The sequence below is a fragment of the Schistocerca nitens genome, chromosome 6 (genome assembly GCF_023898315.1).
Source record: "Schistocerca nitens isolate TAMUIC-IGC-003100 chromosome 6, iqSchNite1.1, whole genome shotgun sequence".
In the NCBI taxonomy this organism is placed as follows: domain Eukaryota; kingdom Metazoa; phylum Arthropoda; class Insecta; order Orthoptera; family Acrididae; genus Schistocerca; species Schistocerca nitens.
Window position 1 is genome coordinate 409,176,357 of NC_064619.1, and position 17,049 is coordinate 409,193,405.

General features: G+C 47.5%; 1 protein-coding gene across 1 annotated transcript in view; it reads right to left on the reverse strand.

Moving 5' to 3' along the window:
• LOC126263379 (uncharacterized) overlaps positions 1 to 17,049 on the reverse strand; it is a 90,521-nt gene that overhangs the window by 25,026 nt on the left and 48,446 nt on the right. The window contains exons 4-5 of the mRNA XM_049960471.1: positions 16,640 to 16,961; positions 13,239 to 13,438 (exon numbers count right to left, since the gene is read on the reverse strand). Coding sequence (XP_049816428.1) covers positions 13,239 to 13,438; positions 16,640 to 16,961 — 522 coding nt within the window. The remainder of the gene's footprint in view (positions 1 to 13,238; positions 13,439 to 16,639; positions 16,962 to 17,049) is intronic.

A 17,049-nucleotide genomic window follows, 5' to 3' on the forward strand; every position in this document is an offset into this window, starting at 1 on the left:
AGTCACTTGAGACGGTCAGCCAGTCTGAAAAGGGGAAAGGACTGAGAAACAGCAACAGCAGTTTGGGTAGGGCAGAAGAGTTCAGTGACTTAGAACGCGGACTAGTCATTCAATGTCACCTCAATAACAAATCCTTAAGGGGCCAAACCTTCTGAAGTTGTCCTAGCCGTCTTTTGGTGGCATGACTGAGAAGTGAAAACGCGAAGAAACAACCAGAGCTTACCATGACCATCCAGAGCTCATGTGCTATGGGCAGGGACCGTCGAGCAGTGCGGAGATTGGTTGTAAAAAAATCGCATGAAATTAGATCAAGAAATAACTCATGAGTTCCAATGCGTTGCCAGTAGCCAGGCTAGCACTATGACTAAGGGAAGGCGTTAAAAAGAATGAGGACCAGTGGTCGAGCAGCTCTTCATACGGCACACGTTTGTACAGTTAAGGTTACGCAATTTGCCAGGTGATGTGAAGAGCCACGGCATTGGGCACGGGACGATCACACTCTATCACGTGACAATCCAATGGAAGGGTTTGAGGCCGGTGAGTGTCTGGAGAACGTCACCTGTCATTATGTCGAGTGCCAACAATGAAGTACGGAGGTGCTATTACGTATAGGGGTGTTTTTGTGGTTAGCATTTGGTGCATAAGACAACGTTAAATGCGGAAGAGTTTCGCAGTATTACACTAGTGGCCATTAAAATTTCTACACCACGAAGATGACGTGCTACAGACGCGAAATTTCACCGACAGGAACAAGATGCTGTGATATGCAAATGATTAGCTTTTCAGAGCATTCACACAAGGTTGGCGCTGGTGGCGACACCTACAACGTGCTTACATGAAGAAAGTTTCCAACAGATTTCTCATACACAAACAGCAGTTGACCGGCGTTGCCTGGTGAAACGTTGTAATGCCTCGTAGGGCGGAGAAATGCGTACCATCACGTTTCCCAATTTGACAAAGGTCGGATTGTAGCCTATCGCGATTTCGGTTTATCGTATCGCGACATTGCAGCTCGCGTTGGTCGAGATCCAATTACTGTTAGCAGAATATGGAATCGGTGGGTTCAGGAGGGTAATACGGAACGCAGTGCTGGATCCCAACAGCCTCGTATCACTAGCAGTCGAGGTGACAGGCATCTTATCCGCATGGCTGTAACGGATCGTGCAGCCACGTCTCGATCCCCGAGTCAACAGATGGGGACGTTTGCAAGACAACAACCAATTGCACGTACAATTCGACGACGTTTGCAGCAGCATGGACTATCAGCTCGGAGACCATGGCTGCGGTTACCCTTGACGCTGCATCACAGACAGGAGCGGCTGCGATGGTGTACTCACCGACGAACCTGGGTGCACGAATGGCAAAACGTCATTTTTTCGGGTGAATCCAGGTTCTGTTTACAACGTCATGATGGTCGCATCCGTGTTGGGCGACATCGCGCTGAACGCACATTGGAAGCGTGTATTCGTCATCGCCAAACTGGCTTATCACCAGGCGTGATGGTGTGGGGTGCCATTAGTTACACGTCTCGGTCACCTCTTGTTCGCACTGACGGCACTTTGAATAGTGGACGTTACATTTCAGATGTGTTACGACCCGTGGCTCTACCCTTCATTCGATCCCTGCGAAACCCTACATTTCAGCACGATAATGCACGACCGCATGTTGCAGGTCCTGTACGGGCCTTTCTGGATACAGAAAATGTTCAGACTGCTGCCCTGGCCAGCACATTCTCCAGATCTCTCACCAATTGAAAACGTCTGGTCAATGGTGGCCGAGCAACTGGTTCCTCACAATACTCCAGTCACTACTCTTGATGAACTGTGGTATCGTGTTGAAGCTGCATGGGCAGCTGTACCAGTATACGCCATCCAAGCTCTGTCTGACTCCAATTTTTTTCCCCTTTCCTGTTCAACAATTTGCGGTGAATAGTGTGCTCCGAAACATCTGTTGTGCACCGGCACCGTACTTGGTTGTCAGATCCGCCACAGGTTGCCGCCTATCCTGCTTTACAGAGCGAACAACCCTCCGACTTCCACGTTTTGTGATGCACGATCTTCCAGCACCACGTCGCCGATTAGCTTCGGCGTTTCTGAAATGTTCGTTCCCAGGTGCCAGACAACACCAATCTCCCCTTTCCAATTTCATTAAGACAGACAGCAAACGTTGCAAAATAGTTCTTGTTTATTACTTGGCGATGACTAGATTCGGGTGTTTATTCACAAACCATTCTTGAATCATGCAACCAATCAGAATAAATATTACTCCACATAACAAAAAATTGTGACAATCGTTACCCGAAAAAGTATGGAGCAAGTGACGTTTCTGCTAGTATCCCGTTTCATATCACTCACTTTACATTCCTTTCGATAACGGTTGTCATGATTTTTTGCTATATGGAGTAATATTTCTTCTGATTGGATTGGACTAAAAACCCGTAACTAGTCATCATTTAGTAAGAAACAGGAGTTATTTTGCAACTTTGGATGACTGTCACTGTCACATTGAAATAGTATCACAAGTTGCTTATCTACAGCAACCCAGTATGCTGGAAATCCGTAAATCTGCCCTTTGTCGAAGTCGCGAATGTCAGAGGATTGGATTTCCCGATATGTGGTCCGTATCGTCCCTATTCCGCTTACATTCTTTCCTTACCACTTCACGTGAGCGGGCGACATTCGATCTCGCGATGAGGAGTAGTTATAATGTTTTGGCTCATCAGCATCTCGTTGAAAGCATGCTGATGGCGGAAGTAGCAGAATTTCCACTACTATCAAAAACGGGTCCTTCTGCAAATATGTGTAACACAAAGGAAGGTAAGAGTTTAATGTTCCACACCACAAGGAATCTGATACGAAATACATACATTTTATTGAGAAGGTGAAATCATTCTTTCCCAGACAACGACCGTGATGAATGTATTTTTCTCACATTCAAAAATGCTATTTTCGAGAGAGCACGCTCTTTATTCGAGAAGAAATTAATGTCGCTTTACCTCGTCCCCTTTGAGGCTGTTATGCATTACAGCTCTTTACGCAGGCGTTTGCATATCCGCGTGAGGGGTGTTAGTGAATGACTGCAATTTACATTTAGATCGAAAAGAAGCCTCCTCTCCGCAGCTCCCGTTACCAGAATGAACAAATTATTCACTATTTCCCGTTCAGAACGAGGTACAACAGCGGTACCAGGCTTCTCCCCCTTTGTTTAGCTGCGGGGGCGAGTAAGACAGTACTAGAGGCGGAAGGGTGGGGATGGGGGAGATGCGAGCCACAGGCGGCTGTCGGCGTGGGTGTTCCTACAAAGGGTCGGGTCGCGCTGGCTGGGGCGCCCGCCCGGTTACGTAACGGCGTTACCGAGGAGAGGTCCCGGGGTAGACGTAATGGGCCGGCCTGTGGCTCTCTCCGTCCTCCGGAGCGACTGTAATTACGCCTGTCAAAGCTTCACCCCTGCATTACCGCGTTCGCCTAGATGAGCTAAGTGGACCAGGCAGGGCAGCCCGTCTTGTCAAACTGACAAGCGCCGGTATCTGTTGGAGCTAAGATGGGGGAGAGAGAACGATCAAGAGGGGAAAAGGAAAACTGTCAGTACGGACGTCTTTGTCGGGGAGCATCCTTCTTGAAGAAAAAAGGCACAGTACAAAGCTTGGAACAGTTTTACTTAAAAGAAGGATTACATTTATCTAAGCGGGGAAAGCTTGCTGTTACAGTAGAGAAATGACATAAATGACGTATTTACACTGCCGGAAAAAAATATGCACACTTGGGAAGACGACGTCGATTTTACGAGGCGCGTTTTTTACGTACCGTTTTGAAATTAAAAAAGACGTGCTAAGATATCTCAATAATTTTATTTTTACATGAAAGCCTGTACCTTAATCTACTTTTCTACATAATTTCAGTCAATACTGAGGCACGTGTCATAACGTTGTACCAGTTTTTGAATATCCTCCTCATAGAAGTCTGCCGCCTGACTTGTTAACACTGCATCACCACTGTTTTGACTTCGCCATCGTCTTGAAGACGCTGACCGCCCAGGTGTTTCTTCAAACTGCAGGAACAGATGGTAGCCACTGGGCGCAAGATCGGGGCTGTACGAAGGATGATCTAGAGTTTTCCGTCGAAAAGATGTGATGAGATCTTTGATCTGATTCGCCACATGCGGACGGGCATTGTCTTGAAGCAAAACGATGCCCTTACTCAACTTCCAAGGACTGTTGCTTTGATTCTGGTGTGACTTAGGCCACCCATGTTTCATCGCCCGTAACAATTTCGCTTAAGAAATCATCACCGTCGTTGTGGTACCACTCAAGAAAGTCAATGCACTGTCTAAACGTTTGGTTTTGTGCACATCCGTCAACATTTTCGGTACCCAACGGGCGCACAATTTTCGGTAATTCAAGTGCTCGGTCACAAAGCCATACAAAACACTAGGAGAAACGTTAGGAAAGTCATCCCGCAAGGAGGAAATCGTAACGCGTCTATTTTCTCTCACCTTATTGTCCACTTCCTGCACCACACTTTCATTAACGACCGAAGGACGCCAACTCCGTTGTTCATCATGCACATTTGTGCGGCCATCTTTAAATGCTCTCACCTACTTTCTTACCATTCCATCATTCATAATGTTATCTCCGTAAACTGCACAGATCTCACGATGAATATCGATCGCTTTTAGGCCTTTAGTACTAAGAAATCATATAACAGCCCGTACTTCACAGTCGGTGGGACTCACGATTATCGGAGACATCTTAAACACTCAGTCCGCAGCTCGTGGTCGTGCGGTAGCGTTCTCGCTTCCCGCGCCCGGGTTCGATTCCCGGCGGGGTCAGGGATTTTCTCTGCCTCGTGATGACTGGATGTTGTGTGATGTCCTTAGGTTAGTTAGGTTTAAGTAGTTCTAAGTTCTAGGGGACTGATGACCATAGATGTTAAGTCCCACAGTGCTCAGAGCCATTTGAACAATTTTTTTAAACACTCAGTACACAACGTAAACAAGGTAGAATCAGACTGTAATGGCGTCAGTACGTAGATTAAGGTACAGGCTTTCATGTAAAAATAAAATTATTGAGATATCTTAGGACGTATTTTTTTTAAATTTCAAAACGGTACTTACTTAAAAAACACGCCTCGTAGTCCGATGGCAGCATATGCCATCTGGAGGAAAGTAGATGTACTGATAATGGTTTCAACGTCGTCCACTGACAGCGTAGTGGCATAGCTAGCAGAGCGCCATCTGTGTCTACCCTTGAACAGTGAATGCTGACAATCACGAGTCTGAGTGTAGTGCAAACGTGTGAAGCAAGCAGACCAGCTCGCCACGGAAACGCGCTCCTGCTTTCTGCAGCCAACTGAGAGAGTTTCAGACGGGTCATATTGTGGCCTTCCCAGTGGGGGCATGATCCTTTCGCATAATTTCCACACATGTTGGACGTGCTGCGTCCGTCATGCAACGATGCTGGTAGTGATCACGTGGACAGTCTCACACCCGTAGACGAGGTTCTGGACATCCACGCAAAACAGACGCCGACCAGGATGGTCGTTTAGGACTACGACGTAGACCTGGTGAGTGCTACCACATGGAGTGTATTCGTCCAAGACACACTGGCCGCACCCCAGGCCTTATGGTCCGGGATGCAATAAGATACAACTCTCGAACACCTTAGGTGTTTCTGGAGGGGCCAGTAACCAGCGCTCGGTACGCGCAGAATGTCGTTCTTGCAACTGGAAGGTGATGTGTTGTTCCAACAGGATAACGCTCGACCACACATTGCCCGTGAAATTCAACGTGTTCTGCAAGAGGCGCAATAGCTTCTCTGGTCAGCACTACCTCCAGATTTGTCTCAGTTCGGGCAATGTGGGTTATGATGGGACGAGAAGCGACTGCTCAGCCAACAACTCTTACAGAACTACGTGATGAGGTCGAGTAGGCGAGGCTTAACGTATCCCAGGACAGCATTCGCCACCTGTACGATACACTGGATGCCAAAATCAGCGCCTGCAATGCCGCCCGTAGAGGCTACACCACGCGCTACTGCGGTTGATTCAGCGTAGGTCGATAACTGCTACCTCGGAACCGCTTGTGCTATTGATCCGTAAATGTACTCCATAAGGACAGTTGCAACAATAAATCTTGAACGAATTGGAAACTCTCAAAGGGATGTACTTATTTTTTTCCGGCATTGTATATACACTATGAGCTTGCTTTCTGGTGTATCAAAACATAGCTGCCATAATACCGACTTAAATGCACAAACATAGGTATTTATGTTGTAAATTTGTTTTCGCATATGTGCCGCCTTGAGTGAAAACAATGTCTTTTTCTTCTTTTCTACCCAGACATGCTTTGCTAAAGTTAAAGCATCATCAGTGTCTTTTTATTATTACACTCCTGGAAATGGAAAAAAGAACACATTGACACCGGTGTGTCAGACCCACCATACTTGCTCCGGACACTGCGAGAGGGCTGTACAAGCAATGATCACACGCACGGCACAGCGGACACACCAGGAACCGCGGTGTTGGCCGTCGAATGGCGCTAGCTGCGCAGCATTTGTGCACCGCCGCCGTCAGTGTCAGCCAGTTTGCCGTGGCATACGGAGCTCCATCGCAGTCTTTAACACTGGTAGCATGCCGCGACAGCGTGGACGTGAACCGTATGTGCAGTTGACGGACTTTGAGCGAGGGCGTATAGTGGGCATGCGGGAGGCCGGGTGGACGTACCGCCGAATTGCTCAACACGTGGGGCGTGAGGTCTCCACAGTACATCGATGTTGTCGCCAGTGGTCGGCGGAAGGTGCACGTGCCCGTCGACCTGGGACCGGACCGCAGCGACGCTAGGATGCACGCCAAGACCGTAGGATCCTACGCAGTGCCGTAGGGGACCGCACCGCCACTTCCCAGCAAATTAGGGACACTGTTGCTCCTGGGGTATCGGCGAGGACCATTCGCAACCGTCTCCATGAAGCTGGGCTACGGTCCCGCACACCGTTAGGCCGTCTTCCGCTCACGCCCCAACATCGTGCGGCCCGCCTCCAGTGGTGTCGCGACAGGCGTGAATGGAGGGACGAATGGAGACGTGTCGTCTTCAGCGATGAGAGTCGCTTCTGCCTTGGTGCCAATGATGGTCGTATGCGTGTTTGGCGCCGTGCACGTGAGCGCCACAATCAGGACTGCATACGACCGAGGCACACAGGGCCAACACCCGGCATCATGGTGTGGGGAGCGATCTCCTACACTGGCCGTACACCACTGGTGATCGTCGAGGGGACACTGAATAGTGCACGGTACATCCAAACCGTCATCGAACCCATCGTTCTACCATTCCTAGACCAGCAAGGGAACTTGCTGTTCCAACAGGACAATGCACGTCCGCAAGTATCCCGTGCCACCCAACGTGCTCTAGAAGGTGTAAGTCAACTACCCTGGCCAGCAAGATCTTCGGATCTGTCCCCCATTGAGCATGTTTGGGACTGGATGAAGCGTCGTCTCAAGCGGTCTGCACGTCCAGCACGAACGCTGGTCCAACTGAGGCGCCAGGTGGAAATGGCATGGCAAGCCGTTCCACAGGACTACATCCAGCATCTCTACGATCGTCTCCATGGGATAATAGCAGCCTGCATTGCTGCGAAAGGTGGATATACACTGTACTAGTGCCGACATTGTGCATGCTCTGTTGCCTGTGTCTATGTGCCTGTGGTTCTGTCAGTGTGATCATGTGATGTATCTGACCCCAGGAATGTGTCAATAAAGTTTCCCCTTCCTGGGACAATGAATTCACGGTGTTCTTATTTCAATTTCCAGGAGTGTATTTTATTTAATATACCCCGTGATTTTTGTGGCTTTCTATATTTTGCGTTACAGCTGTTTATCTTTCACAGTTTGTTGTGTTTTGTATGTTTCCCCATTACCTCACTATGAAAACTTTTAAACGTGCACTGGGTCATTGTTTAAAAGGTACAAAAACAAGCACCCTGCGTAATTTTTTAAACTGTTTTCTAAGAATCTATGGGCAATTTCCTTTTCGCAGAACGACGTTTTTCCTGTTCTAGAATATAATTTTTTTTAACATTTTCTTTCTTCCTTTCTGTTTTCCTTCTTGCTCTATTTCTATTCGAGAACGTTCTTACTGGTCAAGCGACAACAATTCTCGGCAAGTGCATGTCAGATATGAGCGTGCTTGCACGTCTGTGGTACTGAATTCCAGCACTCCCGTACTAAGTCACTGGCTGGTTTCCGTCGTTGGTGCACTGTCTCCAGTCGTATCACTAAACTAGATGATATGAACTGCTGTTTCGTCCCTTGTTGTTGCACAAGGAGGAATATCTTCCGTCGAACAAACATCAGGACTGTATGGGCACATTCCTACTACGTAAAATGCTTTTTATGTGTTTTTGTCCTGCAGTGGGAGTTTCAGAATAAACCGTCGCAATGCGGAGTACCCAAGCCCGAAAGTTCACAAGCTGACAAAATGTAACGTTAGATCTCATCAGACGACAGACGTACAGCTGCTATCGCGTGGACAAGGGCGCAACACCATGTGGACATCGTAGCATATGCAATTAACTGAATGACTGTTTGGTTAAAATGACGAAGTGCTTATTTTAGTTTCGATCCTAACAGCCGCGCGGGATTAGCCGAGCTGACTAGGGCGCTGCTGTCATGGACTGTGCGGCTGATCCCGGCGGAGTTTCGAGTCCTCCCTCCGGCATGGGTGTGTGTGTTTGTCCTTAGGATAATTTAGCCTAAGTAGTGTGTAAGCTTAGGGACTGATGACCTTAGCAGTTAAGTCCCATAAGATTTCACACACATTTGAACATTTTTTGATCCTAACAAAAACGGTTTCTTAATTGAACACCATGAAAAAATTGTGATGCAGCAGCAAACGACTGATTGATGTGTCGGTTAGTTACAGGATCAACAAATCAACTGAACGACTTTTTTAATTTACAGAATATGTATACGTGAGTAGATTCAGTGGATGACTACATGCTGGCCACTTGCAAGTTCCAAAATAGTACAATGGCTTAAATTCAACATAAAATAACATATTTTTCAGTCCTAGTCATGCAAATACACTTAAAATCAGAAGATTTTTCAAAATAAGCCTCCAGTTTTACAGTAAAAAGTCGTCTACGGAACGGGACGAGTTCAGAAGATTTTATTTTAGATTAATTTCAGACTTGCTTTAGTACCCATCACATAGTTTATATTACCGGTATTGAGAAAACGATAGAAAACTTTTATTGGTGCATTGGGAGCTCCTTTCAGAGCCACTAATAGCTTTAAAAATGAGTAATAAAGATATTTTTTTCCTTCTAGTGTCGTATATGTGGACGACGGTATTCTTCTCATATCGTAATACATTATTTATGACGAATTTCATCAGCGAAACAATGTTTTGCAAGACGCAGTTAAAATGTGCAACTCCTTGATGAGCAATCTAGAAGATGACTACGGTGCAACACCACAGATTTTTTTTCTTAATGCTCACTTTTCTGGATCAATACGTCCTTTCTAAGTGGTGAGATATTCCAGAAAAGAAATCAATTTTTAAGTGGAAATATGCAGAATATGCCAAGAGATTACCCGCTTCAGTATCTGTTATCACTAATGCACGCTTGTACAGTGGCGGTCGACTCTATGGTAAGCTGGTTCGAGCCATGGTGGTGGAAAAATTTTTACTGTCGGCATTTAGCCGGCAAGAGGAGAAGGGGTGCTAGCATGAAGTTCCTGATCATAATTCTTGGCGCCAGTGTCTTACATTAAATTCCAAACCTCTGCGCATTATCTCATGAAGTTAGGCCATGCAATACTGATAATTGTGATCTGTCCGACGGATAGGGATATGCTATTCGAGAAGGATAGCTATGTGCCAGCCCCGGGTTTCAACCTCTCCCTCTCCTTCATCCAAACAACACAACGCCATAAATCAGTCATCACAATCATCCACGCGATACAGTTACACACTTGACACTTCGTAACAGTTAGAAGAAGACAACGGCACTAGAATCTTGCCTAGAACAGCCAATCTGGCCGTTTCGCACGCAAATTCAAGCTGCCCGCTAGATACCATTAGTGCCAAAACTGTTCTCATAGCGTAGATGATAGCTCCCGAAACTGGTCAGCTTCTGGCCCCGGGTTCGATTCTTATTGCCGTCACATGTCCAATTTTTGTATCGCTCCCCTGTTCGGTTTCAGGAAACAAAACTAAGAACACGTTTGGCGACACCACCTCTGACGGGCCACTTGAATTTGCACACACAACAGTCTGACTGGTTAACTTCAGTGCTAATTAAATCGGAAACTGTGCAACGTACCAAATTTTTGTTTCCACAATTATTTCTCAGCACGACCTTCCTTGCAGCACACTACGTTTTCGGACTGTTTGTGACCATTGTATATACAATGTTAAGGCTAATTCGTTTGCTTCCAGGCCGGGAAGAAAGTAGGTAGCCTTACTTAATTGTTCTTCCAGTTCAAGTCCTCATCAATATGTATAAATTTGGAATACTCTACTCTGTTTACTGACATCTGTTCACGTGCTGTATAAGTCGTCGGTATGACTATTTGTTGTACAGAACTGATTGTAGTGTGTTTTCGCAAAGTTAAGGGAGAGTTCATTTTCAGTTAAGCAGTTAGTTAGTCTTTCAAAAACATCATTAACAATTTCTTCCGCGGCTTTCTCTCTAAACCACTAGTATCGTTTGCGAAAGTACCAATTTTACTTGATGAATGTTACGCTGAAGTACAGAGTGATCAAAAAGTCAGTATAAATTTGAAAATTAAATAAATCACGGAATAATGTAGATAGAGAGGTAAAAATTGACACACATGCTTGGAATGACCCTGCCTCGGGCATGGATGTGTGTGATGTCCTTAGGTTAGTTAGGTTTAACTAGTTCTAAGTTCTAGGGGACTAAGACCTCAGAAGTTGAATCCCATAGTGCTCAGAGCCTTTTGAACCATTAGAACCAAAAAAATACAAAAGTTCAAAAAATGTACGACAGATGGCGCGTCAGCTGATCAGAATAGGAATAATTAGCATAACAAAGTAAGACAAAGCAAAGATGATGCTCTTTACAGGAAATGCTCAATATGTCCACCATCATTCCTGAACAATAGCTACAGTCGAGGAATAATGTTGTGAACAGCACTGTAAGGCATGTCCGGAGTTATAGTGAGGCATTGGCCTCGGATGTTGTCTTTCAGCATCCCTAGAGATGTCGGTCGATCACGATACATTTGCGACTTCAGGTAACCCCAAAGCCAATAATCGCACGGACTGAGGTCTGGGGACCTGGGAGGCCAATCATGACGAAAGTGGCGGCTGAGCACACGATCATCACCAAACGATGCGCGCAAGAGATCTTTCACGCGTCTAGCAATATGGGGTGGAGCGCCATCCTGCATAAACATCGTACGTTCCAGCAGGTGTTTATCAGCCAGGCTGGGGATGATGTGATTCTGTAACATATCGGCGTACCTCTCACCCGTCACGGTAGCAGTTACAAAACCAGAATCACGCATTTCCTCGAAGGCCCGATAACGGTAGAAGTGGTAAATCAAACCCATACCGTGACTTTCTCGTCGTGCAATGGAGTTTCCACGACAGGTCTAGGATTTTCGATAGCCCAAATTCTGCAGTTGTGGGCGTTGACAGACCCTCGGAGCGTGAAATGAGCTTCGTCGGTCCACAACATGTTACTCAACCAATCGTCATCTTCCGCCATCTTTTGAAACGCCGACACTGCAAATGCCCTCCGCTTCACTAAATCGCCAGGTAACGGTTCATGATGCCGATGGATTTTGTATGGATAGCATCGGACGGTACGCCTCAGTGCCAACCAAACAGTAGTGTATGGAATGCCGGTGCGACGTGCGACTGCACGAGCGCTGACTTCCGCGTGCATAGACGAACCCGCTACAGTCTCCATTTCTTACTGAACTGTCTCAACAGCATTGTGCCTTGTGGTCGGTCGGCCACTACGGGGTCTATCGTCTAAACAACCCGTGGCTTCGAACTTCGAAATCATTCTCGCCATAGCTGCATTTGTCAACGGACCTTTACCCGTTCGAATCCCCTTCCTATGGCGATAGGATCGTAACGCTGAACTAGCACATTCCCCATTCTGATAATACAGCTTCACTAAAAGCGCCTTTTCAGGTAACGTCAACATGCTGCGAATGCTGGCGCATCTGATTCTCTCTTTCATTACAGCTCCTTTTATATACGATTGTCATGTGCAGTCACTGACGTTTTGCTGTCCAGCGCCATCTGTCGGACGTTTTGTGAACTTTGTTTTTTCTTTTGGTTCTATTAAAACCCCATGTCATTCCAAGCATGTGTGTCAATTTTTACCTCTCTAGCTACATTATTCCGTGGGTTATTAAGTTTTCAAATTTATACTGACTTTTTGATCACCCGGTACATTCACACAATAAAGAACAGCTGTGGAACATATAACTGAACCCTGTGGGACTCACTTCATGATATCTCCATAGTCAGTACGCACTGGTACAACGGCTAGCTAATGTCAGTTCCACGCCATATGCTACAGACACAGACAGATTTTAATGTTTGTACTCTTAAGACTATGCGTAACCGTGACTGTTCGTTTGGGTAGTTGGGTTGTAACTAGTGCAATAACGAAATACTGACTGACCCAATTACAGTAAATAATAAAGTTTACTGTTGCTGTCTAACAATCAATTTCAAGTGAGAAGTATGTCAGTCCATGGAACGTTATTTTAAGGTCGTACATGAAACGGTAAACACGGAATCCTTATATAAGATCCTTTTGTTGTCCGATTGTCTGTCCATACGTTCAGACCTCTTACTTAGAGACGGATAGGGTCTCAAGTTTAAATTTATGTCAAATACTAGGCTCTACGGTCCCTTGGTGGTGTAAAAATTTAAGATTCCAAGTCAATACAATAAAAAGATACGGCCATTTCGTTCACATTTTTTGACACTCTCAAACTCACTCATTAGAACCTAGATATGAACTTTATGTACACATAACTAGTCTGTGCGGAAGTCTCAGAGCGCACTTGACCGGTTTTTTTTGTTTTGTTTTTTATTTTTTTTTATCTAAAGTTTCCTTCCTAAGTTGTTACCCTGATTACGCCCATGTAAGAGGAACGAGCGATAGTCTAGTGGATCGGGCCTATGAATTGTAGCCCAAGCCGCAAAGCCTTGCAAGTTCAGAGCTCTGTTGTGAGGAGAGCGGTGGTACTCACGAGGTGCCTGCCGTCGCGGTGCGGCGCGCCCCTGCGGATCTGCTGCTGCAGCTCGGCGACTAGTGCGCGGCGCCGCCGCTGGAGGTCGTCGTCGGGCGGCAGCGACGCCGGGCCAGAGTCCGGCGGCGGCAGCGGCGTCTCCGCGGCCTGGCGCGACACCACGCCGCCGATGGCGAACGCGCGCGGCGGGGGCGGGTGCTCTGCAAAACGAGGGAGCCTCTGCGTCACCAGCCGCGTCACGTCCACGTTACACTGTGGGGGCGTCAGCAACTTCCAGGCAACTCAGACCATCGATGCAAATGGTGGCGACGAGGAGATTTGTACCAACTTATAAAGGGTGTGGACCTATTGTCAAAAGTCCCAACCAAAAACACATACAGGGTGCTTTCAAATACACTGCTGCGGAAACAAAGACATACCAAGAAGGCGTGGTCAGATGAAGTCATGTACCCCAAACCACGCCCGATTTTCACGTAACTTTGTACCTGTACACACTATCGGCGAATATGTAAAAGATTACGTGTTACAATTCTCTGTGACAGGCAGAACTACGAACAAGGTACATCAACGGTGCACGTGTTTAGTTGTTGTTAACAGGCCTGGTACGGCGTACAAGAAGCGCGAACAGCGTCAGATGTTGAATAATCAATGAAGAGATAAGGGGGTACAGCTTACTTGTGTGAGACAGCGTTATGAGCCCCATTGTGGGTCTCCATTTGGTCGGCCGGTTGAATCGTGCAATATACAAATGTGTGGGGCATTCGCATGTGACACTGGCCCGACGTTGGGCTGCACGGGAATGTGAGGCCAGTCATACTTGTCGTCAAGGTCCGCAGCTACTGGTCTAAAGTTTAGTGTTGCTGCCTGTGGATCACGGGGCCCCGTGTTTGATTCCCGGCCGGGTTTCGGATTTTCTCCGCCCGGGGACTGGGTGTTTGTGTTGTCATCATCATTTCATCATCATTCAGGAAAATGGCGAGACTGGACCGTGATAAGAGAATTTGTACGGACGCTGATAACCATGCCGTTGAGCGCCCCTCTAAACAAAATCATTATCATCGTCGTCGTCGTCATGGTTCCGAATGACCATGTCTGACCACCACAAGGGACGATCGTCGTATTGTGCACCAAGCACATCGTAACCCATTCGCATTTCCACGTATCATCCGAGAACAAGTAACGGACTCTCTGCAGCTTTCTGTATCATTCCGCAGCATTGGCCAAAGACTAGCAGCAGCCGAACTACGTAATCACCATATCATGCAAAGGCTGCCTTTAACACTACAACACAAAACATTGTGTTTGGAGACATGCTGTGTCCAGGAAGAATTGATTGTTGATGAGCGGTGTTGCTTTGTGTTCTGCAATGAATCATGTTTCTGCACGATCTCTGATGGCCATCTTTGGGGAGTATGGCGGCACCACCTGATAAGTCTCATTCTTCCATTTTTGTTTAGGCAAAGTGGTTGTTACTCCTGACGTCACAGTATGGGGATCCATCACATATGACTTCTGGTCACGGCTGGTGGTAATTGAGAGAAGCCTGACGGCACGACGGTTGGGCTGTTTTTCTCAACAGGATAGTGCTCGTCCTTACGTGGCGCACGTCTCTATCACTGTTGAGGTACTCCTGTAGCCAGCAGAGCTCCACATCTGTCTCAAACAGAGCATGTGCGGATCAGCTCCGATATAAATTAAACTCATGCTCATAAATTAAGGATAATGCTGATACATGGTGAAACAACGGTCTGGTGGGCGATTTGCTTGTTTAAATCACCTCGGGGTATGACCATGCGGTGCATTAGAGCTGCGGTCATCGCACGGTGGCGCTTGCAGCAGTCCACATACGCAGGTATGTTGGTGCATGTCAGAGTACGATGCAGCGAGTAAGTGTGCAGACGGTTTCAGACGTGCTACTGGTGACTGTGTGTTGAAAATGGCTCAAAGAACACACATTGATGACGTTATAAGCGGTAGAATACTAGGGCGACTGGAGGCTGGTCAAACACAGCAGGTCGTAGCACGGGCCCTCTGTGTGCCACGAAGTGTGATCTCAAGATTATGGCAACGATTCCAGTAGACAGGAAACGTGTTCAGGCGCTACAGTACGGGACGTCCACAGTGTACAATACCACAAGAAGACCGATATCTCACCATCAGTGATTCTTAAGCAAGGTGCTGGCGATGATAACATTGTGCTCTGTGGGAAATTCTATCAGGTGGCTTCCACTTTCATCCCTTCCCCCTAGCCTTTGTGTTCTTACTGTTTTCGTGTACCTGCTACCGTACCGCATTTTAAATTTTTGTCTCGCTTAACTATCTGAATAATCTCTTTTATCGTAGGAGGAGATTAGTGTTTAACGTCCCGTCGACAACGAGGTCATTAGAGACGGAGCGCAAGCTCGGGTGAGGGAAGGATGGGGAAGGAAATCGGCCGTGCCCTTTCAAAGGAACCATCCCGGCATTTGCCTGAAGCGATTTAGGGAAATCACGGAAAACCTAAATCAGGATGGCCGGAGACGGGATTGAACCGTCGTCCTCCCGAATGCGAGTCCAGTGTGCTAACCACTGCGCCACCTCGCTCGGTCTTTTATCGTATATTGTTTCAATGTGTTAGGAGATAGTGAACAATCAGGAACGGTAGATATGAAATCTCTTTATGGTGAAATGAGAAAACATGAATAATGAAATATGTGAAAGAGTACACTGCACAGAAAATGAAAAATTGGTGTGTCTTCACCCAACTTCGTCTTTCCTTCATGCAGGTGTAAGATATAGTTAATGAAACGCACCGGGCATTTCAGTGGGTCCCGCCCCGTACCTCAGTGGCTGTCCGTAATTGGCTACCGCTAGCGTCTGCCGCTTCCACGTGGGAACGCTAATTCCGCGAGTCGCCGCGTCAAAACGGAAAACGCTTGCCGCTGCCGTTACCGCACGGCGCGCTGTAGTGGGAACCGGCCTTAACAGTTCGGGGACGATGACTTGTAAGTATCACTATGCAGCTTGTCATAGGGCAGGAGATGTGAGGCTGGTTTGTGAACAATAATATTCATGAAATGACTGGATCGCCTAGTGTTGCGGCCTGAGCCCAATAGTATCCAACAACATCATTAACTTCCCTGGTTTCAGCTATTAAAGAAAATTGGGCTGCCGTTCCCACATACAAATCCAGACAATTAAAAATCCTCCAACATTTCTGAAGCCGTCATAACGGCGAAGGATGAACACACCCCACATTAATGGCCTCTAATAGAGGTGTCCAGATACTGTAGATCAGATAGTGCATTTGTTTGTTTCTTTTTACGCTAATTTTGGGTTCTTTATTTCGTGTCGACGATCTGGCATCGACTTTTGCTGAGTATCCACGTTTCGATGTTTGACCACCGTTAGTAGAGACTGACCTGCGAAGCCGCTGTCGGTGTCTGAGGCGGCGCGCGCGGCGGCGTCGTAGGCGTCGGCGGCGAGCGACCAGCGGCGGCCGTGGGGCGGCTGCGAGGCCGGGGGCCGCTCGATGCTGTGGTAGCCGTGGTCGGCGGCGCCGGAGGAGGCGGTGCCGGTGCTGTCGCTGTCGGTGCCCGTGCTGGTGCCGCGCCCCGACGACCGCCGGCTGCAGCCGCCCAGCGTGGGCGGCAGCGACGTCGGCTCCTCCACCAGCGGCGACGGCACGTAGAACGTCGTCGACACAGACGTCGCCGGCGGCGGCGGAAGCGGCGCCGTCACGGCCTGGCGGGGCACAGGCGGTCGTCGTATTAAAACTCTGCCACCGAAGACCGTCAGCTCGAGGAAGGAAGAAGACTCGGGATGAAAAGTG